The sequence below is a fragment of the Protopterus annectens genome, chromosome 15.part0 (genome assembly GCF_019279795.1).
Source record: "Protopterus annectens isolate FY-2018-M chromosome 15.part0, PAN1.0, whole genome shotgun sequence".
In the NCBI taxonomy this organism is placed as follows: Eukaryota; Metazoa; Chordata; order Ceratodontiformes; family Protopteridae; genus Protopterus; species Protopterus annectens.
The window spans coordinates 251,488,028-251,514,391 of NC_056749.1; the positions used below are offsets into that span (position 1 = coordinate 251,488,028).

At 37.2% G+C, this 26,364-nt stretch overlaps 1 protein-coding gene across 2 annotated transcripts in view; it reads right to left on the reverse strand.

The window, feature by feature from the left end:
* PTPRB (protein tyrosine phosphatase receptor type B) overlaps positions 1 to 26,364 on the reverse strand; it is a 796,390-nt gene that overhangs the window by 612,506 nt on the left and 157,520 nt on the right. For both annotated transcript variants that reach the window (XM_044057004.1, XM_044057003.1), the window contains exon 2: positions 7,635 to 8,030. In XM_044057004.1, coding sequence (XP_043912939.1) covers positions 7,635 to 8,030 — 396 coding nt within the window. The remainder of the gene's footprint in view (positions 1 to 7,634; positions 8,031 to 26,364) is intronic.

The window sequence follows — 26,364 nt, forward strand, 5'->3', positions numbered from 1 at the left end:
ATCTGTACTTCTATTTGCGTTTAACTTTAGAATCCATGTATACTCAACAAATTCCAGTTTATTATTTTTATCACCTTCCCTATTACTTAAATAAACAACTTGTAATACTCTAAAAGCAAATCTATGCTCAATAGTATTTTCCATAACATGTTTTGTTAAAACATTTGTTAACACATTTCTCCTAATCTCAAAAATAAGTTAAGTTGTTCTCTCTTGTAGCATTTTAGTACATTTCCATACATAAAAAGCTTTACAAACTAAGCAGGTAGCAAGATAAACCACATTCTCAGTAGCACATGTTGCAAAACAATTGAATATAAACTTCCTACTAGTAGTTGGATGTATAAAAGTACTGTCCTTCATAATATATTTACAGTCTACACAATTTAAATGTGGATACATTCCTTTCTTAGAAGCACTAAGAGAACCACTAGTGTTATTAACTTCATTATAACATACTTGTTCTTTTAAGTTTCTCCTTTTCTTATAGGAAAAATATAGAGCTCTACCAACAATAGCTTTTATTTCAGGATGAGTGCTCAAAATATTCCAATTGCTTCTAATTATATCTTTCACTGTCAGTTCTCAAATTATAAGTTGCAAAATATCTTAAACTTACATGGTAAGATTTGATACTATCTCTGAACATTGCTATTAGATCTATTATATTTAAAATAAGGTCTAGCTCTGCAGTCTCTTTCCTTCTCTACATTAGCATTTATTTTACTTAGAAGTTTTTTTCATAATTCCTTTCTCTAAAATTTTTGTAGATTTCTTCAATTTGTCTATGATAAATTTCTTCACTGGTGTTAACCCTACTATACCTTAAATATTGGCTTGTAACTATAATTTTAAAAATATGGGGTGGATGCATACTTGACCTATGTAACAGTCTGTTAGCTTGGACATCTTTTTTATGAACAGTGGTATGTACTGTAAATAAACATCTGTCAAGGAAACTTATCTTCTCCTTGAAACAGCACATTTTAAATTTCAAAAAAGTAGTAGTAGTATCTAAAAAGTCACATAAGTAAATAAATCATCTTAACTTCCTCTGCATATTAAAAACACATCATCCATGAAACAAGAATACAATTCTACATACGTAGACAAATCATTCCTATTACCAAATATATACATTTTCCCAATAGTCTAAAGCCAAATTGGCATATGTATTGGCTACCAAAGTGTCCATGGCAACCCCAGATACCTGATGATAAAGTTGTTGTTAAAACATAAAAACATAATTGTCTAAAACTTTCTCAAGTAATAGATAGATGGTTTCAATCCTTCTAGCAGTATAATCACTATTTTGACAAAGAAACTAACAGTATCTATACCAAAATTATTCGGTATTACTGTGAATAAGGACACAATGTCTAAAGTCACAAAAAAATTCAGCATTAATATCATTTGTTTCAGACCATTTAGATAATTTATTTAAAACATCTCTAGTATCTCTGATATAACTACTGATCTTATTTAGAAAATGACTAAGAACATATTCAAGATAAATGGAAATAGGTTCAGTGACCCATCCTTTATCCAAAATGATGGATGAAAAATGACCCATAGGTGGATGCTCTAGATTTTTATGGTTTTGGAGAGCTCATATAAGAATGGATTAACTAGATACATAACTGATAAAAAGTTAAACAACTCAATAGTTAAATATTCAGATAATTGTAAGTCATAAATAATCATATTAACAGTATGTATAATATCATTCAACTTACAAACAATCTCTTTAAAAACATTCTCATCTTTCAAAAAGTCTTTCATGGTTTCAATATACATACTTTTATTTAAAATCACAATGGCCCCTCCTTTGTCAGCCTGTTTAATAATTATACTTGGTTCACTTTTCAGTTTTAACAGAGCTTCATGCTCCTGGGTAGTTAAGTTAAACTTCTTAGCTAAATTATCCATCATATATAAATCACGCAGCTGTTTCTCACAAATATCATGAAAAGCAGTGATTACCGGAGAGCTTACTGGCACAAAGGTGCTAGACCTTCTAAGCACATTGTTTGAATAACTATTATCTTTAAAGATTAAGATTCAAGTTCTGAACAGACAATTAAAGGTCAGTAAGGGCATCTTCCAAACAGTCACTACTACAGGATACAGAATATAAACCTTTGCATAGTAAAGATATATCATGTTCTGACAGATCAAAGTCTGATAAATTTATAACAACCTTCTCATTTGCTGGTTTTGTCTGCTGGAACAATTCCTTGTCTGCGTCCCGCTATAGTTTCTTCTGACGGTTTCATGTCTGATTCTCCACTCTTTCCGGTAACTGCACTGAAATCAAGGTCTGTACTGGCCAAAAACCCTCATTCATAACTGGAGGGTTAGAGTTGGACTGGCCAATCACATCAGTCTTCTCCACTTCTACAACTCTCTGATTGGTTAAGTTGCCAGTAGCAGAAGAAGAGCCAGGAAGAGGGATGTTTAAATTATTATAATCCCTGTTAATGGGCACTGATGTTTCAAAAGTATCTAAATCATACGAGTTTTGATCTATTACTTTCTTTTTTTCTTTCCCGTTTGGCCAGGAAAAGATATGCCCATTTTTAAAATTGGAAATATCACAAAGTAATTTATGTCTCTTAGTTTGCTCGAGACACCTTTCATATTCTACAAGATGCTCAAGCATTTTATTATAGACTTCAATGTTATTTTTAAAACTAGGCAGACTACAGATCTTGCTGTCTAAATTTACGATTGTTTCATGCAAATCTTTTTATATATCATAAAAGAATTTGTTAATTAGCTGCAAACAATTTAAACTTAGTTTAAGGTTAAGTTTTTGCCAGTTTTTTAACAGAACAGGATAGTATTATAAGTCATAGGTTGAACATCCCCACCAACCCGGATAGATGCACAGTTATGCTGAGCTCCCAGATACCTCCATTATGTGACATGCCTCAGCATTACCAGATTAAGTCCGGGGAAATAGACGGGTACCAAAGTGCTGGCTTAGTACAATGAAGAGACAGTGGTGGGGAGACAAAAAAAATCCCCATATCTCTTACACCTTCTAACATTAAAAAGGAACATTTATTTATTTAAAATTTGCTTACCAGGAAAGTCCAACTGGGATAGAGCCCATTTTCAGAGGAAGCCTGGGGCAAAATGCTCCAGACACATCTTTGGAATGTGGGAGGAAACTAGAGCACCCAGAGAAAACCCATGTAAGTGAAGGGAGGACATACAAACTCCACATAGAAGGCACCCCAGCCAAGAATCAAACCAGAAAACCTCTTGGTGTATGGCAAAAATGTTAACTGATGTACCACTGCACTGCCAGTACTTTTTAAAATCAAAACAGTACTTCCATAGGGTTAGATAACTTATCTGGATGCATAACTCTCAGCTGACTTTTTTTGGAAGAATGTTTCTATTTTCAGTCCTTATTTGCCCCTGAACAGTATGTCCCTATTTTTGGAGGTATGTTTTATTTTTAGGCTAGATTTACCCCTTAACATAACTTTCTGAATCCATCTCATTACATGTGACATTTGAAGCTACCTTGTACATACACAAAAAAACATACTACATGGCCAACATGCCAGTGGCAACAATAATTGAAAGAAATAAAACCCACATCTTGTATCTCCATTTTCCTGAAGCAAGAAGAAATGACTGTGGGGTAGAGTTTTGCAATGCAGTTCATTAAAGTTGATAGATTTTGCACTGGCCCTTTGATAATTTACTTGTATTTTAACATCAGTTTTGTGACTCTCTGTTTTTAATTGGATTTCTGTGTAATATCTCACATTTCTACTGAAAGCAAGAATATTTATGTGCTATTTGGTATTCAGATTTTATATTAATTAGATGTCCAGATTTTGATTAGATGCATCTACTTTAAAAAAGCCTTTCTTCCTATTTCAATGAAGCAGGTTGAGAGGTACAGTATGCCTGGATGGCTTATAAACAGTGCTAAACATACCCTTATTGGAAATGTCCTTATCATTTTAATATAAGCTTGCATACAGGGTATGTCCCTGAATTATGATGAACTACAGTAGTGATGTGACAATATAAGGACAGCACTACCACAGATCGCCAGAACTACAGAGCCATGAGCCTGACAAGTCTGACTTAAAAGCTATGGAATACATCACAATTTACCTTATTGCCTTCTTCTTCTTCTTTCGACTGCTCCCATTAGGGGTCGCCACAGTGGATCAACTGTTTCCATTTCTTCCTGTCCTCTGCATCTTATTTTGTCACACCAACCACCTGCATGTCCTCTCTCACCACATCCATAAACCTTATCTTAGGCCTTTCTCTTTTCCTGTTACCTGGTAGCTTCATCCTTAGCATCCCTTTCCCAATATACTCTGCATCCCTACTCAGCACATGTCCAAACCAATGTAATCTTGCCTCTCTGGCTTTGTCTCCAAACATTCCAACCTGGGGTGACCCTCTAATGCACTTATTCCTAATCCTGTCCATCCTCGTCACACCCAGTGCAAATCTTAACATCTTCAACTCTGCCACGTCAAGCTCTGACTCCTGCCTTTTTGTCAATGCCACTGTCTCCAACCCATATAACATAGCTGGTCTCACTACCCTCTTGTAGGCCCTCCCTTTCACTCTTAATGGTACTCGTCTATCACAAATCACTCCTGACACTCTTCTCCACCCACTCCATCCTGCCTGTACTCTCTTCTTCACCTCTCTTCCACACTCACCATTGATATCAAAAACATTATTAGTTTTGGCAAACATCAGTTTGGTTTTCTCAAAGAGAAATCTTGCTTACTTATCTTACTCAATTTCTTAGAGAGAGTCACTAAGGCTATAGACAGCAGTCATCCTATCCATATTCATTATATCTGGATCTGGTGAAAGTATTTGACACTATTTCCCATGCTGGCATCATTAATAATCTAAGTGCCTTAACTACTGTTCCTTACTTGGCGAGAAGAATAACAAAACTGGATAAGAGACAGAACACATTGTCAGAGTGGCTGGTACCTCATCTGTAAGTATGAATGTGATTAGTGCTGCCCCTCAGGGCTCAGTACTGGGACCCCTCCTTTTTTGGCATCTACTTCTCTTATCTCCAGACTGGAAATCTGGACCTTTGGTTAACTAAGATGACAGATGACTGCAAACTGGGTGATATTGCTAAATCTTCCTCTGGTTCCTTCTCATTATAGCAGGAACCCTTGTAAACAAGAGATGTTGTGAAAAAGAGGTAAAATAAAATGCAAAGTATAGCATTGTCTTATTTGGGAAGCAGATTTTTTCATCAAAATATACCATGACTAATATTCCTCTAAAAGTGACAATGTATTTAGGGATCTAGAAACATAGGTTGATAATTCCCTCTCATTCAACTATCATGTAGCTACAACAGACAAAAATCATTCTGTCCAGAACAACCAATATCTAAATGCATATCAAAAGAAGTCATCATATACTTGTATACCTCCCTAATTGGATCATGGGGTTTAGCTATATTTTATGTATTAGCTGGTTGGAAAGGCTCCAGATATTCCTCAGAAGATTGCTATAAAGACTCTCTTTACTTTGTGCCTTATAGGCTCTTACAGAGTGGGCTATGCCTTGCATTCTGAGCCATTAGGGATACCATCCTCCTTCATCTCCTGCTTCTGAGAAAATCAAATAGATCCACTAACACTGGAACAAAAGTCCAAAATCTCCACCAACAGGTAAATAAAACTTAATGGACAGACACATTTATTGCCCAATGCCTACCTCATCTCTGGAACAGACTTTCGTCTCCAAGTTAAACAATGTGATACAATAGCATCCTTCAGCTATAGCCTGGATAATCAGATAGGTTCCCATAAATATGTCCCTGGACTGACCTACTATGTCCTTCTTGAGAAGGCTGGCACAGCAAAAGAGAGGGCATTGGCAAGGTGAACATGGTCTTTGACGCAACTGCCTCATGACCCCTATGAACTTATTGGACCATGAACAGCTGGACAGATCTCTTGAACCAAATGGCCACAATATATAGCCTAAAGTCTGATGATATTATTATAAAGTCAATCACTGTCCTTTGGCCCAAGTTATTGTGGTATCAAGTATACCTGTGAGCAAAACGGTGTTCCAATATAGTGTCCATAATAAAACATATGTTTGTGTTCCAACATATTCTTCATTATGGACAGCCCAAGTAGATACTTCAGTAAAGTTTATGTTGTGAACCTCTTCTTATTAGATGATGTACAGTGCATAAAACTTACCTGTAGTTACTAGGTGTGCACACTAAGAACAAATCCAGTTTTCAATGAACTGAAGTGCATTTACAAACAAACAAGTCTTTGGAGAGTTATTTCTGTACCCCTGCTACTAATTGACTCAGCTTTGCTGTACCTTGGAGTTTAGGGGAGTGTTCCCTTTGCAGCAACCCTGCGGTGGATAGCACAATTTCAGTAACTGGCTGAAAACTATAACATAAATATATGGTTTTGTCTGGTTTGTCCACTGCCACATAAAATATCATCATTTATAATTATCAGTTTTTAAATATAAGTGAACATACAAAATGAGTCATGTATAATGCACAGCTTAAAATGGTATAACATCATAACATTAAACATCTTGAAAAAGTCTATGAAACAAATAAATGCTGAATATTGGAATACTGTCTTACCACTTAAAATCTTCATTGAAAAGTGCCTTTAAGCATTGCAATAGTAAATACAAACATATGTGAAAGTCAGGCCTTCAAGTGCCCTGGAAGGTATCCTTCATTAGAAGATGAACACAGGTTATCGTGGATGAAATATATTCTTAAATATGCTGCTGACTGCAGCCAGTGTGGGACCTCACTAAAACAAATCAGTTTAGTAAGCATTTCTTGACCTGTTTATATCAATGGTAACTACTGAAACTCACAAATGGTACCAGTTGCCTGGGTCCTTTTCAATAAAGAATTTGTCCTCCTGGAACATAAATCCTTTGCCATTTGATGATGTCAAGTGCATCAGAAACCCTTCTTGAAACCCCATGAGTAAAGCATTTCAGTAGATCAAGATAAGATAAAAGACATGTACAGAGTTGATAAAGTCATCTAAATAAATTGCATTAGGGACTTTATCCAAACAGTTCTGTAAGTGACAGAGACATTGTGGGCCATCACCAAGTCCTAAGCATTACAAGAGTGTGTCACACGTGCGCTCATGCATGTGTGTGTTTTACTGAAAAAACAAATTCCCAGACTGTCAATATAGAATATCTACACCTTTGCACTAAATGACTCATGAACTACAGCATATTAAAGCAAAAGGTTTGACAAACGCAGACATTAGAAAGCAGGAAACAAATCCACTAAAAATCACATAATCATATTGTAAAACACGTATTAAGTGAGTGAACTTTTAAATGAGAAGGTCTCAGTTCATTTTGATTTATGACCTTTATGAATAGAAAACATAATGAATCAGTGATAAACATTGCAGAATGACAGAAGCTACTACACATACAAACAAAAAACATAATTTATAGATGTGATAGTAAAATGAACTTTGTTTTCTTGGCAATGAAAGCTTCTTCTTGATATTTCATAAATATGTTACCTTGTTTTGAATACAGAAAAAAAATGTGAGCTTCTCATTTACTATCTACAAGTTTCTTACCTTGCTTTGGACATAGACTTTCCTTAACTGATGTTCCATTCTGGAAGGCTGTGTACTTTACCCAGCTGTCTGGGTACTTTCTTGCAGCTCGAACAATTGCCATAGATCCCATTTTTTTAAGGTTTAAAAGGTTCTCTGTAGTACTGAGGTAACCCTCCGGATCAGAGCAGTTCCATCTTGGTGCTATGGTACAGTTATCTAGGGTGGTGGAACGGGCATGGGCTGAACTTTTGTTGTTGAGCCCAAGGCATTTTGAATATTTAACATTGAATAGTTTGCCATCATTCAGCCATGTCCATTCCTGACTGAGCATTGAAGAGTTGCATGTTCCTATCCCCACTTTTATTTTGCCAATCAGACACTGCTTTTTTTGAGCATGCATGATCAGGAAATTTTCTGCAAGGCAAAAATTAAAAAAAAATGTTGTTTAGTAATTTTGATTGTAAGCATAGACTACTTGAGTATAAACAGTTGAAATATGTATTATTTACTGCACTTTTATATTTTTATGGGATATTTAATTCTAGAAATGAGTGAAAATAGACATTAGCTCCATCTGTTTTTTTCATCACTCTGTTCAACAAGCAGACTGAGATGGCCACACACACACACACACACACACACACACACACACACACACACACACACACACACACATGCATGCACAAACGCAGACACACACACACACACACACATGCACACACGCACGCACATTTACAAACACACACACGCGCACGCACACACACCCATACACACACACATATGATGTCTCTTTTTTGAACCTCGACCTCTACTTGGAATGCTCATCTAGTACTTACAAAGACTATGTATACCTTTATAATAAATTTTATGTGTCCTGTGATGTTATCACTTAGGGCTATGACTACTGAAAATACTCTTATGATAACAGACATACATATCATGAAAACAACTGTCACATAGGAACACATAATTCATGCTATGGTTGTTTGGGGATAAATTAGAGCAGTTATAAACTACATTTGATATGTAGAAGCAATTGTTTGGCAGATAACTACCAATGTTACTATGGGAACCACTATCTTGGGCAACATTAATATTAACTGGTTATCTGTCACATCTAACACCTCACCTACTAGTCTTAACTTTTATGGGCTCAAGCATATAATATCTTTTCCTACGCAACTCATCAAATCATAAAACTTCTATCCTCAATTAGTTACTTGTCTCCCAGCCCAGCATGTATGCTAACTCAAGGATACTACCTGATTCTCTTAGTGATCATCAACTTATATTCACCAATATAGAAATCACCCACCACGGTAGCGTTGTCACCTCACAGTAAGACGTTGTCCTGTTCGATTCTCAGCTAGAGCATCTTCTGTGTGGAGAAATGCATGAATGGGCGTACCTTTGTTGAAGTTTGTGTATCAGGGCTGGCAACTTGGCATGTAAAAATCTACTGCCAATCATTAGCAGACCGGAGTTCCGCTGTGGCGACCCCAAACTGGGAAAAGCCGAAAGACACAACAACATAGAAATCACCCACCAGCTAAAAAAAATCAGAACAGAACTAAATGAAATCTTTCTAACTTTCATCCTGATACTCAAAATAATTCATTAAAATCCTTTAACTGGTCTCCACTCAAAACCACTCAAAATCCAACCCCTAGATGAAACCATTAACAAATTCAACAATATATTCATGAATACTTTAAGCACATCAAAACTTACCAGAAATAAGAGTAAAAACTACTCAATCTCCCTGCCTGACTGATTCAACTAGAATTATCATGCAAAAAAATGACAAAGCAGGGAAGCAATGGGAGATAGATAAAACCCCTCAAGCCTTACATCTCTATACAAAGAGTTGTATAACCTTATCAAGAAGCAAATTTACATAGACAAAAACAAACATTATTATACAGAACCACAAGATAATCACAAAAATCCAAAGAAAGTCTGGAAATCCATTAAGAAAATTCTTCAGATTGGCCCCCATTCATCACTTAACTCCTATCCTGATTTATACCCCAGAGAAACAGTTACAAAATTTAACAATATTTTTATCAACATTATAGCATCTCTTACCTCCAGCTCTCCCCAACAATTTAATCAACCACAAAAGTCTACTAGCCCTGACATTACTGCCTTTAATCTCCACTGTCTCCACATCATATGTTAGCTACTAAAAAAAAAAAGAAACCCTGCTCTCCTTCTGCTGATTATCTCCCTGATGAGTACCTTAAGCTCACAGCAGACTCGGTTGCATACCTAGTCTCAATTCTTATCAACAGATCTATTCCCAATAGCATATACATAAAATAATATTACAACTTAGGACTCAGTAGCAGTTAAAACACTTAGTAAGAATGGCATAATTTACTGGCATCAGTTGATAAACACTGATAAAGTACTAATGATAGAGCAAATTACTCGTGAGGTCAACCTTGAAAATAACATGTGGTTAACACTGCAGGGATTAAGACAAACAGTTTTAAACCAAGAGGCAATAATGCAGTAGTCTGTTAGGGAAAAGGCTCCTACGTTCATAGAGCAGTTAATAACGCTGATGGAATTTCCCACAAATGGGAAAGGAATTTTATCAGTATTGTGCAAATTAGTTAAAGAAACAAGAGTTCATAATAAACAAAATATATGGAAATGCTATGAAACGGTTTATGGTAAAATGTCAGATGATAAAGTTAAAAAACTAATGCTTACATTTCCAAAGCTAACATCTTTATCACTATATTGGCAACTTTTCACATGGCAATTTCTACATAGAACATACTTAACACCATGCAAATTAGAACTAATATATAATAAAGAAAATAGATGTTGGAGGTGTAAATCACAATCAATAGCCAGTTGGCAACACATGTTCTATGAATGCCATTTACTTAAGCAATATTATAGCAATAACCCACGCCTGGGTGTGGGTAATGCTGGATTTACCCACGGTTGGTGTGGTTTGGTCATGAGGGCAAAGCCCAAGTGGCCAAACAAAGACAACCGTGGGTAAATCCAGCATTACCCACACCCAGAAGTGGGTTATTGCTATTATACAATGAAATTATTTAAGAAAAAAAAAATTACTTTTCTTAAATAATGGCATTGTATAATGCCTCCTTGCTTCCCTTCCGCAGCTGTCTGGTATTCTGCTGCAGTTCTGATGTACTGTGCATGCGTATGCTTACGCAGTACATCAGAGCTGTGGGCAAAAGCAACGGAGAAAGCAAGATCTCTGTTGCTTTTTACAAACTGTCTCGCTATGTTAAAGGAGTTTAACATAGCGAGACAGCTTTAAAAAAGCAACGGAGAATCTCCGTTGCTTTTTTTAAAGCTGTCATGCTATGTTAAACCCATTTAACACAGCAAGGCACCTTTAAAAAAAGCAATGGAGATAGGAAGATCTCCGTTACTCTTTTTAACGCTGTCTTGCTATGTTAAACTCGTTTAACATGGTGAAACAGGTTGTAAAAAGCAACGGAGATCTTGCGTTCTCCGTTGCTGTAAAAAAAAAAAAAGTTATACTAATGGAAAAAATCCGGGCAACCAGACCTTTTTCCATTACTATAACTCTGATTTACAACATACATGCTGACCAATCAGCGTGCACGTTTTGGAATATTAATGGGGGATTGTTGTATAATGGGAAAGTTTAATTATTTGTTAGAAGCACTGTTCACTGATAATTTCCAATTTACAAAATCTCTAGTTTTGTTGAATACATCTGTGCCGTCTTGTGTTCCAAGGCAAAATATGTAATGTGGACTCTCCTTGCTATTGTAAGGAAAATTAATACACAGAACTGGAAAGTTATAACTCCTCCCAATTTTAAACATTTCAAGAAACTGGTTTAATCAGCCTCAAAGTTGGAATTGAAAAAAATCAAGGAAAGAACAGTACAACCTACTTCCATAAGCACTGCCTGGCAGAAAGTAAATCAAGTGCTGGAAACAGAAGACTACTGCATTATTGCCTCTTGGTTTAAAACTGTTTGTCTTAATAAATTATAATCTTATTAAAAGACACATTCAAGAAAACAAAGTTTTTCGAGTATTAGCATCCTATGTAAATAGTTGATTTTGTAATATTTGTTTTGGGAATTATTTCTCCACTTTAAGCTTTGACTATGTAAATATTTATTTGATATACATACTGTATATATGTTTATGTTTCTGAAAATAAATAAAAATTTATTTTGTAAAAAAAAAAGAATTCCATGTCCCTGCCCTTTGGAAAATAATTTATTAATCCCCTCCATAAAAGAGGTAACTCTTCTGAAATCTATAACTTTAGGCCACTTGCCATCCTGTCCCCCTTTCCAAGATCCTGGACAATTGTATTCATAAAGCAACTCCTTCAGCACCTCTTACAAAACGGTCTCCTAATCCCAGCACAACATGGTTTCTGACCAGGCCATAGCACCACTACAGCTTTCATCAACTTTTATGTCACCATTAATGAGGCTAGAGACCAATGACAGTTTATCTCTACTATTTTCCCAGAGGTCTCAAAAGTCTTTGACACTTTTCACATGAGAAACCTCTGACTCAAATGTTCTCTACAGGCATTTCCAAACCAACTCTTCCATCATTTTCTAACCATCTTTCTGAAAAATTTCAATCTGCCAAATGGCTGTTTCTCTCTCTCTCTTTCTCTTTTTCCTAGTTAAAATGACTGTTGCTCAAGGCTCCATTCTCAGTCCATTGCTATTTAACATTTCTATCAATAACCTATGTACCCTCTCTGGCCAAGCTGTCCATATTCACTATGCAGATGACTCATCTCTCACCTGTTCATCTGACAGTCCACTATAACTACAATCCGTGACATAACTCAGCTGAACTGTGGCTACCTCAAAACCAACTTTTTTACTTAACCCCAAAAAGAATAAACAACTACTATTTTTTTCCTAAGTCCCATGCCAGTGTTAAAAGTAACTTCCACATTACCTCTCTAAATAATAAAGCTATTGAAGTAGTCATACCAAACTGATTGCAGCCAGCATAGATTGCAACTTAAAGTTTGATCTTCACCTACAATACTATATAAAAAACTCATCAAATCTAGTTCTTTCTTATAGAGCAATATATATATATATATATATATATATATATATATATATATATATATATATATATATATATATACTCCTTTTTGTAGAAACATAACTCTTATCTTTTACTCCCTCTTCTCTATAACTTAACTATTTCGAGTAACATCCAGATCTCTCTTAAATCACAACTGGAACAATGCTATAATAAGACAGCTCAATTTGCAGTAAACCTGCCACATAAAGCTCTTCATTGCTCTGCATTATGTGCTCTCAACTAGTTAGCACTCCGGTATCATTTACCCTATACACAACTTCTTCTAACACATAAAATACTATATAACCCCTCTAGCTCTTTTCTTTCTTCAGTACTTCATCGCTATCTTCCAAATTGTCCTCTATGATCTCAAGACAAAAACCTTCTCAAAATATATAAACCAAAAAACACAAAAGCTATATTCACACTGCATAACCCCACTATGGAACTCCATCCAGATTCAGTCAGAACTATATGTAGCCTCCATGTGTTTATGTCCTGCCTCAAAGAGTTGCTCACTAACTCATAGCTATGTCCATGCACCTCACCTGTATGATCTACATCAACAAATACTTCATATTCTTACTAACCACTCATCATACTGTCTATCTGTACCATTCAACACCTGCCCTCTTCCCATTCTTAACAGGGACTTGTATCTTTTTTTTATATTATTTTATTTCTTAGCATAACAGACTATCTTTCTAATACTTTTCCATATAAGGATTGTCATACTGATTTGTGATTTTTTAATTTTTATTCCAACACTGGTACACCTTCATGTTTTATTGTACCTATGTATTCCACTGTCAAATTGTGTAGCATATATGTCTTTTTAATTACATCTATACTGCTGTTTTATCTAATGTTATGTAACTCTTTGGGGCTTTTATCCCCAGGCCTTTGCTGAAAATGTGTATTTATTACCGAATCAGACTTTCCAAGTTCACCAGTATCAATAAGTAAATGAATAAAATATTCAATTTCACACTTATGAAGAACACTACATTTCTTGCAGGAATACACTCAGATAACTGTCTATCTACCCATCTATCTATCTATCTATGTAAACCTTGCCTGTAAATTTGTTGCCTGCAAGCAAGAGAGTGAGCAGAGCTCCTTAAGAGCTTCAAATACCAACCCATGTGCAATCACTTTGGTGGTCAGCTCATCAGATCAGGAGGGATAATTTAGCAAGTCAGCATTCCTCAACACCATCCTGTTTCTTCAGTCATTGATAACAAATAGAGACATCTGTTATTGATTATTGAGGTACAACAAAAATGTATTATATAATCATCATAAAGGTAGACTGAATATGTTGTTTGACCATGTTCTGTGTGGCTTGGTTAGCAGGGCTGCAGACCTGAAATTTGATGGCCATGATTCCATTCTTGGTTAATGCTGTTGTACGGGATTTTTGTTTTGAGTTTTCTTTCTTGTGAGAGTTGGTTTCACCTTTAAACATGCTAGGGTTAAGATGACCAATGGCTTACTGCATGTCACCTTTGTTGGATATTGGTCTGTTTGATTTCCCCTCTCACCCCCCTCCATGATCGCCTTGGTGCCAGCTCAGATGTAGTTGTTGACTCCCTTGTCCTTCTCTGGTAGGCAGTCTGGGTTATTCTTTGTTCAGAGGACTGCCTTAGAAATTGATGAAGATGTGCTCGGATTTTGGATTGATACAGGGTGTGTGGGTGACCTGAATTTTTGGTTAAGCTAACTTTGTATCCTTGATCTTTTTATCAAGTGTGTCACTTGCCTGACATTTTTCGTAAATCCTTAATCACCGCCTCAAACATATATGTGGCTTGAAGTCCTATGGTAACTTTCTCTGTGTGATGGCAATGCAGTGGGCCCGAGGTTATAGTATTGCAGAATGTCTACAGTAACCAAGCATCCAGCTAAGTCTTTGTGGCATGTTGGAATCTTTACTCACTATTCTAGTTTTGCATAATTTTTTACTATCTTCATGCCTTTTACCCTGATTTAAAGCAATTGGTTACGAGGAACCAGAGTTTACCAAACACACATCAATATAAATTTATACATATAGAAAGATAGATATATAGATAAAGATATAGACATAGATCTCTCTCTCTTTCTCTCTCTCTCTCTCTCTCTATATATATATATATATATATATATATGGGATCTGGACACATTCTCTACTAGCATATGTCTGAATCACAAAACATCGAACACACATACACGAAAGTGCTTAACATTGACAAGCACTTCCTTGTATGTGTGCCTATTTTGTAGATTGGACTACAGTGCGGGTAAGGGAAAATTCCCTTTTCCCTACTGTAGTGCGATCTTGGAGTGAGAATAATAAAGTAGGAGGGGTGTGGGGGGGGTGCAGGGGGCGAAGCCCGCCTGCAGAAACGTAGATTTTTTTTTTGAACTACAAATACACGGAAGCACTTTTCGATGTTAAGTGCTTTCGTGTATGTGTGTTTGATGTTTTGTGATTCGGAATGTGTCCTAGACCCATATATATATATATATATATATATATATATACTTATAAATTAAAAAACAAACAAACATATAATAAGAAATTTTGTATCAAGTTGTCACTAAGAAATATAAAGGGGACATTACTAATTCATTATTAGAATTCCTACTTCTTCACATGTATCGCCTTTATGGGAACATCCCTCAGTTTGAAATAGAAGGCAATCCCCTCACAGTTTCACATCGAAGAGCTACAGCATGTTTAATAAAACGGTAAAGTGCACTATGGTTATTACATTTTAATTCTGAGTTATATTGCTCATTGAAAAACATTTCTTGTATCATAAATAGCACATTTTTATGTTTATAGTTTAGTTATGGTTTGGAGGCTTGAAAGTGGATTAAGTGTTGTATTTTTGTACGTTTCAGTCACCCTGGGTTAAAAAAAGAAAAAGAAAAGAAAATCAACAATGCCCTTCTGGCACCCATGGGCGTAGGAAGGGTTGTTAAATGTCAAAATTAGTTGCTAAGGCTTGAAAGTGGCTCACATACCTCTCAACTGTCCAGATTTGCACAGAATGTCCACATTTTGACTCATACTTTTGGTCTTTTCCACACTACTAGGCTTTTAATAATGGGAAGTGTTCATAACTATTCTGTTGGCTTGCCCGTACTTGTTTGCATTTTGGGAAGAACCATCCTACTACCAAGTGTTGGGCTATGGGTGGGCAAATCTCCTCAACCCTTGGTAGGGGGCTGGATGATAAAAGCTTCAGTCTTATTTTGAAATTGCATTATGAGGCATGGATGTCTGCTTGGTTCCCAACAGACAGGAAGATTGGCCCCTTTTAGGGTTTTTTTGACAAATGTTTTTGTTTGACAGGGCTATGCCCATAGGTTGATCCATAGCCTGCTCAGTTTTTGAAACACTCAGCACAGCTCTACAATGGATCTGTCAACAATGGGCACTAGGGCAAATAGCCATCTCTTACCTCTATAACTTCCTGAAGAGGAGGATGGTGCAAAACTGGGCTTGCAGCATTCCTGAATCTGTGCCAGGACTTGGAGTTTCCCTTAAGTCCCGATAAGCTAGGAGGTCCCAATCAAACCATAACCTTTTCAGGATTTAACAACCCTTGGCTCTGCAAGTTGGACATATGGTCCACCTTCCACTTGTTTCCAACTAGAGAGGAAGATTGACCCTTTTTAGGTTTTTAATTTGTCAAGCTGCAACACCTTAGTATTACTATTTAGGTTCCTCAAAGTGATTAAGGTTAGAATCAAAGATTTCATACAGGTGCATGGACTCCTCAACTTCACTTGTAGGGCTATTTTCACAGGCAGGACTTTGCTCAGATACCTATCAAATGTATTGCAAGGCTGGGAAAGTAAACACCACAGTGTACTTGTTACAGGCAGGATTACAGAAGACCTCAGTGGGGTCACTTTGTAGCAAGGCCCCTGAATTTCTTCATTGAGATGCTGCTCTTCGCAGATGCAGTAACAGGATTTGGATGGGTGGCTACTTCCAAGGGAAGTGGTTTGCTGAAAAATTGCCCTTCTATTGGTCAGAGGACAGGAAGGAGGGTATCAACTTTTTAGAAATCCTCTCCATTTGGGTTGCCACCTTTATTTGGAAGGAGCACTTACCTAACAGGAGGTTAATATTTTACTCTGATAATCAAGCTGTGGTTTGAGCCATTAATAAAATATCTTGAAAGTCTAAATGGGTCTATTCAGTAATAAGGTTATTGGTCCTTTTAAGTTTATAAATAAAATAACAATTTTTCAAGCAAACCCATTCTTAACAAGGACAATGGCATTACAGACATTTTATCCCAGTTTCAGTTTACCAGATTCTGCCAACTTGCTCCAAATGTAGCTCCTATTGTGACAACGATTTCTCTCCAACGTTTGCTGGTTGGTGCCATCATATCCAAGTCTTTGGTTTCAAACACCAAAAAGGCTTATTCATCATTATCGCAAGCATTTAAAAAATGTTGTAAGAATCTACCCCACCTCAATAGACACTGATACTTACCAGTCCCAATTCAATGTATAGCTCAAAGATGTTTAATAAAGGAAGCACTCAGTGTATTACACATACATCTGGCAGCCTTGCACTGGTTACACTATTCTCTGGATCTTCCAGATATTTCAGGACACTGGCTAGTTGCTAGATTAACTAAAGGTTGGGAAAACATCAGGGAATCATCACGAGACACTAAGAAACTTATTGATCACCTACTACATGGTACATGATTGCACATTACTGTGGGTAGCTATTATACTTTACCTGACTACCACTCTTTCATTTGCTGGGCCACTTTGATTACTTAGCCTTATGTGGGAGCATTTAGAGTGAACAAACTCCATCAAGTCATACACTGAGAAGATGTATTTATAACAATAGATCATTTTCTGATATGGCTAAAGAGGTCCAAGACAGACCAATCAAGCTGGGTGGACCAAATTCTCCTATAATGAGGTAATTGTTACTTGCCCAATCCATTGGACCAAAGTGTTGTACAAATTAGCTCACAGGAATTCCCTTTCAGGTCCCTTTTTGTGTCTAAAGCATAGCTGCTTGATCTCTCCCCCTGAAGTCAATTTAACATTGTGTAAAGCCCTGTCACAGGAAGCCATTCCTCTTCTAGGCTGTTCTTCCCACTCCCTTTGCATAGACAGGACATCAGACCTTGCGCATAAAGCACAGATTTTGAAGAAGTTGGGAGATGGAGATCTAATGTCTACCTTTCTTCCAATGTGATGTAACCCTCATAATTTTTATTGCAGGGAAGAAACTGTTATGGATTTTGGGTCACTGCTTTATACACAGAGCATGGGCTGTGGTCCATCCCAATGGGTTATTGTGTTCACTAGTTCAAAATAATTGCCTGTTTATTGGGCTGGCCTGCCAGGATTTCAGCTATGGGATGTTTGGCACCATTTGCTAGATTGCTGGCCTAAGCACACTGCCTTTTACTTTAATTTGGAGGTGATAGTCTTACAATTCTCCTAAGGAATATACTGTTAGCTAGGATACTGTCTGATCTGTATGCCATAATCTCAAGATACCCTGATCTAATTGCATGCTGGTCTGTTATGGTTCTAAGATTTCACTGTAGAAGAGCTTGCAAGAGTTCATCCATGGAAATGTCTAGTCATTTTATTAATGACAGGTGGTCTGAGTAGTGAGTGTAATTGGCATCAGTGTCACTGAACACAAACATCATGAAAAATCTGAGCTGGGCTTTTCTGAACAATATAGAGTTAACGGAAATGAACTGGGCTTGGATTTATTTGCCCTAGTTTATCATTATCTATTAAGCATTTAGTGGGCCGATTAGTCATTGCAGACCTTGCCTCTCATTTTACGATGTTATGTTCAAGCCGTAAACATGGGGGGGCAACATGTGTTGGATACTGATGGGCCCTCCTTTGTATTCTGCTCCCATGTTAATTCAGTGGTCTCTGGTGTTTTATGACAGGTTGGAAAGACTTGGGAGTCAGCATCCAAAAAAAAAAAGAAAGTCTTCAAGGGCAAAGTGGTAACCCCTGACTTTGGTGGGTTTATGAGAGATGTCCAAGGGCTTGGGGTATGTCAATTGGCTGAATGTTTTCTTAGTTATTAGGTGGCATTCACCTGGATAAGTTGCTGCCCTGGAACAGGCGTGGTGATGCCAACCAGGTGAATGGTTTATTTAGTTATATTTATGGTTCAAGGGTTAATCTGTTATCTTGGTTATTATTATTTGTATGATCCAGTATCAGTCACGTGTTTGTTGTTATTAAATAAAAGATTAGGAATAAAGATAACTGTTCAGAATGTCAGATACTGACCAAAGCTAACTTAGCAAAACTTAGGAAAAATAAATAAAGTCCTCTTTCCACAGGAAAAAAAGTAGTCCAGTTAAGGGTTTAAGCAGATCTTTATTTGATGATGGATTGGTGTTCCTTTTGTTATTAATAAACAAATGCAAGGCAAAACATTTGTCTGTGGTTATTAACTCATCTCATGCAGACAAATATATGTGTGGTACACACACACACATATATATATATATATATATATATATATATATATATATATATATATATATATATATATATAGATGATTGTCATTCATGTGATTGACATCTCATTTTTGTGAGAATAATTATAGCAGGTCAAGTACACGTGCAAGTGTTCAAAGGCAGGTTTGAGTTATGATTAGGTAAAGGGATAGATTGCAAGTGTTCAAAGGCAGGTTTGAATTATGATTAGGTAAAGGGATAGATTTAGTTTTGGGGTTGTTTAGTGGTAGTGTTATAGAAAGGGTTTTTACTAACATAATGTGTGGGGTTTGGGTTAGAGGCAGGGGTAGTGGTAGAGTTGGGGTTAGGATAAACAAACATGAATAGGATGGGCCACATGGTAAGCACTGTCAAAAATGAGCATCTGTCATCTTAAATATCACTCAAATATTATCATAATCATATATTGCCAGCACATTTCTCAAACTTGCTTGAAACAAACTGTCTTGTCTAGAATAAACAAATACAGCTGAGTACCCTTTTTTATTTTATTTAATTTAATTGTATTTTTTGTTTGTTTGATAGGGGAGGGGTGTATGCATCCAAAATACATTAAACTGCATGGGGCCCTTCTCTCAGTTCTGAGTGAAGTACTTAAAAGTTTGAAGAAGTTTTGTAAAACACTGAGTAAAGAAGGTTCCTAGTTCCTGCATACTTAGCTATTGACTAATCATCATTTTGATATTTATACCATTATGTGAGCTAAACAGGGCAGAAAGTTCCTGTTTTTCCATATCCTGCATTGACAGGGAAACAGGAAATACTAGCAAGGGTACAATTCAGTGTTGAAGTAAGAAGATGTTAAGTGTTGGAGGAAATATGAAACACGAAGAGCTTTGGTGAGAGCCCAAATATTTTCTGTAGTTTATGGGAATTTATATAATTCCACAAAGCCATTTGATGGTAAGATATGTGAGAACAAGCAAGGGAGAAGTATATATATATTTTCGGCAGTAAATTCTCTTTTTGAAATGGAAGCACCCAAATCATGCTAACAATAACAGTTGATATCAGAAATTATACTTTTCTTCACATTCAAAGAAGAAAGGCAAAAGGCAAAAACTTGATTTTCTGTGTAAGAACACTCATTTCTCTTTCCTCTGTCTGCAACGGTGACCTCAGATGAGATTATATTGAGTTTCAGCGATGTGGGGGAATGAGAGGAACTTGCCCTCAGATAAAGCACTAATTTCAGATAAATGTCCATTTGCAAACATTTGCTATCATTTTGGTGCATTTAAGACAGCTTCTTAATATTTTGGTGACATCTTCAATTATAATAAGTAGCTTGGGAGTGTTCCTTCTATGATTATGCCTCTTATTTCCTAAATTTGTAGGACTGTCAAGACAGCAGTGTAACTTATGTGGGCTGATTTAAATGAATGGTAGTTATTAAGCACTATGGCATTCTTTTCATGATTTTAGTTTTACAATACAGAAAGAGTGGGTACTGAGACAGACTCTTCTTAAGCAGTGGAAAATGCTACAGATCGTGTATACCCACAGGATATTAAAGATGACAAATGGAACCCTTTTTGTCAAAAGTGGACAGAGAATGAGATACTTCAGTTTCTGTTTGCATCTGTTGTACATTACAACCTGACTGGGTACAAACGATAAAATACTTGTTCACCACTACTTTAAATTTGCTTTGATAAAGATGCTCAAATAGCATGATTTGCCTTAGCATACTGTTAACAACTGATAGACTGTAACAAGATGACTATGTTGATATGCCCCCAAACACTTTTGGAAATGTAACTTCTCTATAGAATCTGAACATGTTCCATTGTTTATGGAATAGTGGCGTCTGGCTTGTGCTATATAATGAAATATTGTTTTAAGGTCCTAACATGCTACAGAATATGTTTGTTGTGTCCTGTCTTCTACAGGACAATTTTTTTTTAGGCTGACTTAACCCAAAACAAATTATCATATTTTTTCTGTAGTATTAAAGATCCACAGTCCTACTTCTCTGTTAATTTATCATACATTCTAATACTGTTACATATCGAAGGGGAAAAATCATTTTTCCCCAACCAAAAGTTTTTATTTCTTAAAACAGCTCTTTTCCTAGATTCAGCTTTTGAGAAAATGTACAGATGACATTTTTCCTTAAGATCTACTCCAGGAAAAACTCATTAACGAACCCATCTTAGACATTTAAAGTATCATTTTTCAGAAAAATGCCTCAAAGAAAAATAATCCGTCTAATTCACAGTTTCTTAAACTGTCTTTCACATAATTTGTATTCAGTCTGCAGTTATTACTAAACAATAATAGCTGCAATTAGTTATATAGCATCTGCATTTATAAAGTGCAAAATCAATTAAATTGTATATTATACCATGACCCCCCCATTAATATTCCAAAATGTGCACGCTGATTGGTCAGCATGCACGTTGTAAATCGACTTATACTAATGGAAAAAGGTCCGGTCGCCCGGACTTTTTCCATTAGTATAAGTCTTTTTTAAAACACTGTCTTGCTATGTTAAAGGAGTTAAACATAGCGAGACAGGTTTAACAAAAGCAACGGAGATCTCTGTTGCTTTTTTTAAAGCTGTCTCGCTATGTTAAACTCCATTAACATTGCGAGACAGTATGTAAAAAGCAACGGAGATCTTGCTTTCTCCGTTGCTTTTTTTTAAAACCTGTCTCGCTATGTTAAATGGGTTTAACATAGCGAGACAGCTTTAAAATAAGCAACGGAGATCTCCGTTGCTTATTTTAAAGCTGTCTCGCTATGTTAAACCCATTTAACATAGCAAAACAGTTTGTAAAAAGCAACGGAGATCTTGCTTTCTCCGTTGCTTTTTTCAAAACTGTCTTGCTATGTTAAATGGGTTTAACATAGCGAGACAGCTTTAAAATAAGCAACGGAGATGCTCCGTTGTTTTTTTTTAAATTGTCTCTCTATGTTAAACCCATTTAACATAGCGAAACAGTAAAAAGCAACAGAGATCTTGCTTTCTCCGTTGCTTTTGCCCACAACTCTGACGTACTGCGCAGTACATCAGAACTGCCGCAGAATACCAGACAGCTGCGGAAGGGCAACAAGGAGGCATTATACAATGTCATTATTTAAGAAAATTAATTATTTTTTTACTTAAATAATGTCATTGTATAATAGCAATAACCCACTTCTGGGTATGGGTAATGCTGGATTTACCCACGGTTGGCTTTGTTTGGCCACTCGGGCTTCGCCCTCGTGACCAAACCACGCCAACCATGGGTAAATCCAGCATTACCCACTCCCAGAAGTGGGTTATTGCTATAGTAATCTGTGCCATCAAAAGTAGATTTGAAAAGTAATCTATTAATGCCAAGTTGCAGATCATCATGCAAACAAAATCCGTTAGCATGATTGCAGAGACTTATAAAATGACTTTGCCTGAGATACATTTTGACTCTGAACTATACTAGTCTATTGTTGTTCATGCTTGAAGTATATCAGGGCAAGAAAGAATATAGAAAGTTTTTCCTACAGATGAACTCACATCAGGATAAGGCTACACTGTTCAATAAAGTGAACTTAAAATGAGATTTGATAGGATAAAGGTAAACTGTTCAGTTCACACATTACTTTCAAAGTCATCATCTCCCCTAACCACCCCTAGCTAGGGTCAAAGAAAAAAAACTTCTCCAAAGCTGATTACAACCTCCTTACGGAAGGTATAAACAGCTTCACAGCCCCCTCCCCCTCCGTAGGAACTGACAAATATGTCCAAACCTACACAAAGTACTATATAGGCACTGCTGCATGGAATCGGGAATACCCAACAGGACAAAACCATCCTCTTCAAGAAAGTGTAAACCTATCTGGTGGACATCTGCAATAAATAAACTCTATAATAAAAGGAAAAAATTGCTGTCCAGAACCAAGAAGGAGCAGGTGCCTAATTGGAAACAATATCTCCATAGCCTGAACAAGCAAATAAGAGCACTAGTGAAATCCTCCAAAGCAAATTTGAGTCCAAACTGGCCACATCTACTAAAGACAATCATAAGGCCTTTTTCACATACGCCCGCAATCTCAAGGGAAGCACTCAGATCTGCTCAAAAAACCACATACATAAATGCTGTAGATATAGCCAACCTGCTGGCAGGCAGGTTCAGTGAAAACTTCACCCATTCTGTACCCCCATCAGTAAAAGAGGACATCCCTAGTACCTGTCCCCCTCCCCTTATCTCGAGGGAACAAGTCATCACTGCCCTCTTAAAGGCAAAAAATACAGTCTCCATGGGACCTGATAACATCCCAGGCTGCATCCTACATGAACTCAGGCAGGAGCTTGCAGCACCATTAGACACCCTATTCAACTAAAGCCTGAGTACCTGCTTTGTCCCAGCCTGGTGGAGGACAACCACTGTTATCCCTTTGTACAAGGTGGAGGGTTCACCCATCCAGGAAATTATAGACCCATCATCCTAAATAGCCTGATCTGCAAGGCTATGGAGCAGATTATCATGGACCTCATTAACAAGGATATTGGCAACCACCAAACACTCAATCCTACACAGTTTGGTTTTGTCAAGGGGAGGTCATGCCTGTTAAATTTGGTCAACTTCTTTGAGACAGTCACCAAGGGCATGGATGAGGGGAAGATGGTGCACACCACCTATTTTGAACTAGCCAAAGCCTTCAATACTATTCCCCACTCAGGTATAATAGATAAACTCTCTCAACTAGGCATCAATCCTTATGTTAACAGATGGGTAGCAAACTGGTTCACTGATAGAACCCACCTAGTCAAAATAGGGGAAGTCACCTCAAGCAGTAGACCCATAATGAGTGGTGTACCCCAGGGATTGGTCTTGGGGTCCCTGCTGTTTGTGATATACTTTTGTGAAGTGCAGGCCAAAACCAGTGGGCTATGGCTGACCAAGTTTGCAGATGACTGCAAGCTGGGTGCTGTCATCAATTCCCCTAGTGATGTGGATATCCTCCAAGAGGATCTCACCCAACCAAATGACTGGTGCCAGAAACATGGTCTCAAGCTGAATGCTGAAAATTGCATCATCATCCCCTTTGGGGAGAGTGATGTCCCCACAAATTATCACATTGTTAACAAGATCCTAAGCATGCAATCAGTTGTGAGGGACCTGGGCACCCAGGTTGAAAGCAAACTGACTTTTGACCACCATATTGCCTCCGTTGTAGGGAAAGCTGTTTACACGACTCACCTCATTGGTAAGGGTATCTCATCCAGGGTCAAGGTGGTCATAACATTGCCATGTTATTCCCTTATAAGACCCATTTTTGAGTACAATACCCCTTTCAGCATGTACCTCACAAAGCACATGCAGCAGCTGGTGAGACCACAGAGATTCCTCACCAGGAGAATCCAGGGCCTCAAACATCTACCATAAACAGATAGGGTACAGAACCTGTCTCTCTACTTAGTCTCCTACAGACTCCTCAGAGGTGACCTCTGTCTGGCATACAAAGCAATCTCAGACCCCGCCCTGATGGGACAGCTGCATATCCGCAAGTCAAGCTCCACTTGAGTAACCAGCACACGTGACCTCAACCTGGTCTGTGACATCAATAGGACTTCTTGGCAGGACAGATTTGTGTCACACAGACTCCCCCTTTTGTGGAATAGACTCCCTCTCCATGTCAAGCAGAGTAGGTCATTAACCCTTTTTAAGTGCAACCAGGATAACTGGATGGGGAACAGAAAATACACCCTTGCGATTCCAGCTGTGTCCCCAATGGACAGTGGCATAGGATGCTGACTTGTTGGAACATGGACTAAATTCTTGGCTAGGCTTGTAAGGGCCTCAGGGCCAATAGCCTAGTAACTTCCTGTGATCCCATGATCCTATGATGTGTATTGAGCTTGAGAGACAAAGCTTATAAACATGGCTGCAACATGTTCTTTTAATCAAAGTTACTGGAATTTAACCACTGACAGATCTAGGTGAAGAACATTGTAGGTATCAGACTCCAAGGAAGCTAAAAAAATGGATCAAAATAGACTTTCCATGGGTATTTGATAGTTTATTTGTACAGTAATCCTGAAATGCATGTTGTTCTAAGGGTTAACAGCCAGTCATTTACCTTGATTAAGCACAGTCATCATCAACAAGCTACTTTGTACTCTGTTCTACATATTTATGATGCAGCAATTAAAAAGAGAGCTGAAGGGTAACTAAATGTATATACTGGGCATGTAGCACTGTATGCTTTCTCAATAGCAGTTAGTACCCAGACCATATTTCCTATCAGTGTCTCACAGAAGAAGTAACTCCGATAAAAAGCAAAAAAGTAAAGAGCCCTCAGTTATCACAATTGGCAATTGAAAAAGGAACCAAGTAATTAAGTTCATCAGAAATTATCTGCATTGTGCCCAAAACTATTGCCTAAACTGTCTGAATACTGATTCAGACAAATCAATCAGTTCTTAGATATACTCAGGTTACCATCCTTTGTTTCCCATTACCAAATATTAAGGAAATATCCAACAGATAACATGTAAAGTAATTCTAGTAGTCCCTATATTGCCCTGCAAAATATAGTCATGAACTAGCCTTACAAGAACTACCTTAAATCTCTACTTTTTGTATAATTTAGCATGGAGTGTGTCATAAAGGTATGAATAACTAGGTGCCCGTTTACCTCTTGTGGAACTGTGTTTTCACAGGCTTACATAAAACAGGTAAATTGAAGATGGGTTTATAGTTGGAGGGACAGTCCTAGACAAGAGAGATTTTTCAAGAAAGTATTAGTTGATGTCTTTGGGCATCAAGTACAACAATGTGTATGTCTGAAGACAGGATTTCCTGGGTCTTTAGTAAGATCAAAAACACCAGAAACTCCTGTGCCCCCACTGGGTGCCATATGGGCTTAGCATCCAGTTAAATTAAGATTTTTACCCCCTCATAAATTACATGTGTAACATTTCCAGCTTGGCAGGTGGAGCAGGAATATTGTATGTCTGATCTTCAAGGTATGTGATAGAGAGATCCCCATTTGAAAGAGTATGAAAGACACTGGACTTGACTGCGGAAAGTGTATCCTTGAAATGTCTAGAAGGAGGTAGCATGAACAGTTATTTGTTCTTCTATTCCATGTGTGGGAGCATAGTGGAGTAAATGTTGCTGTACCAG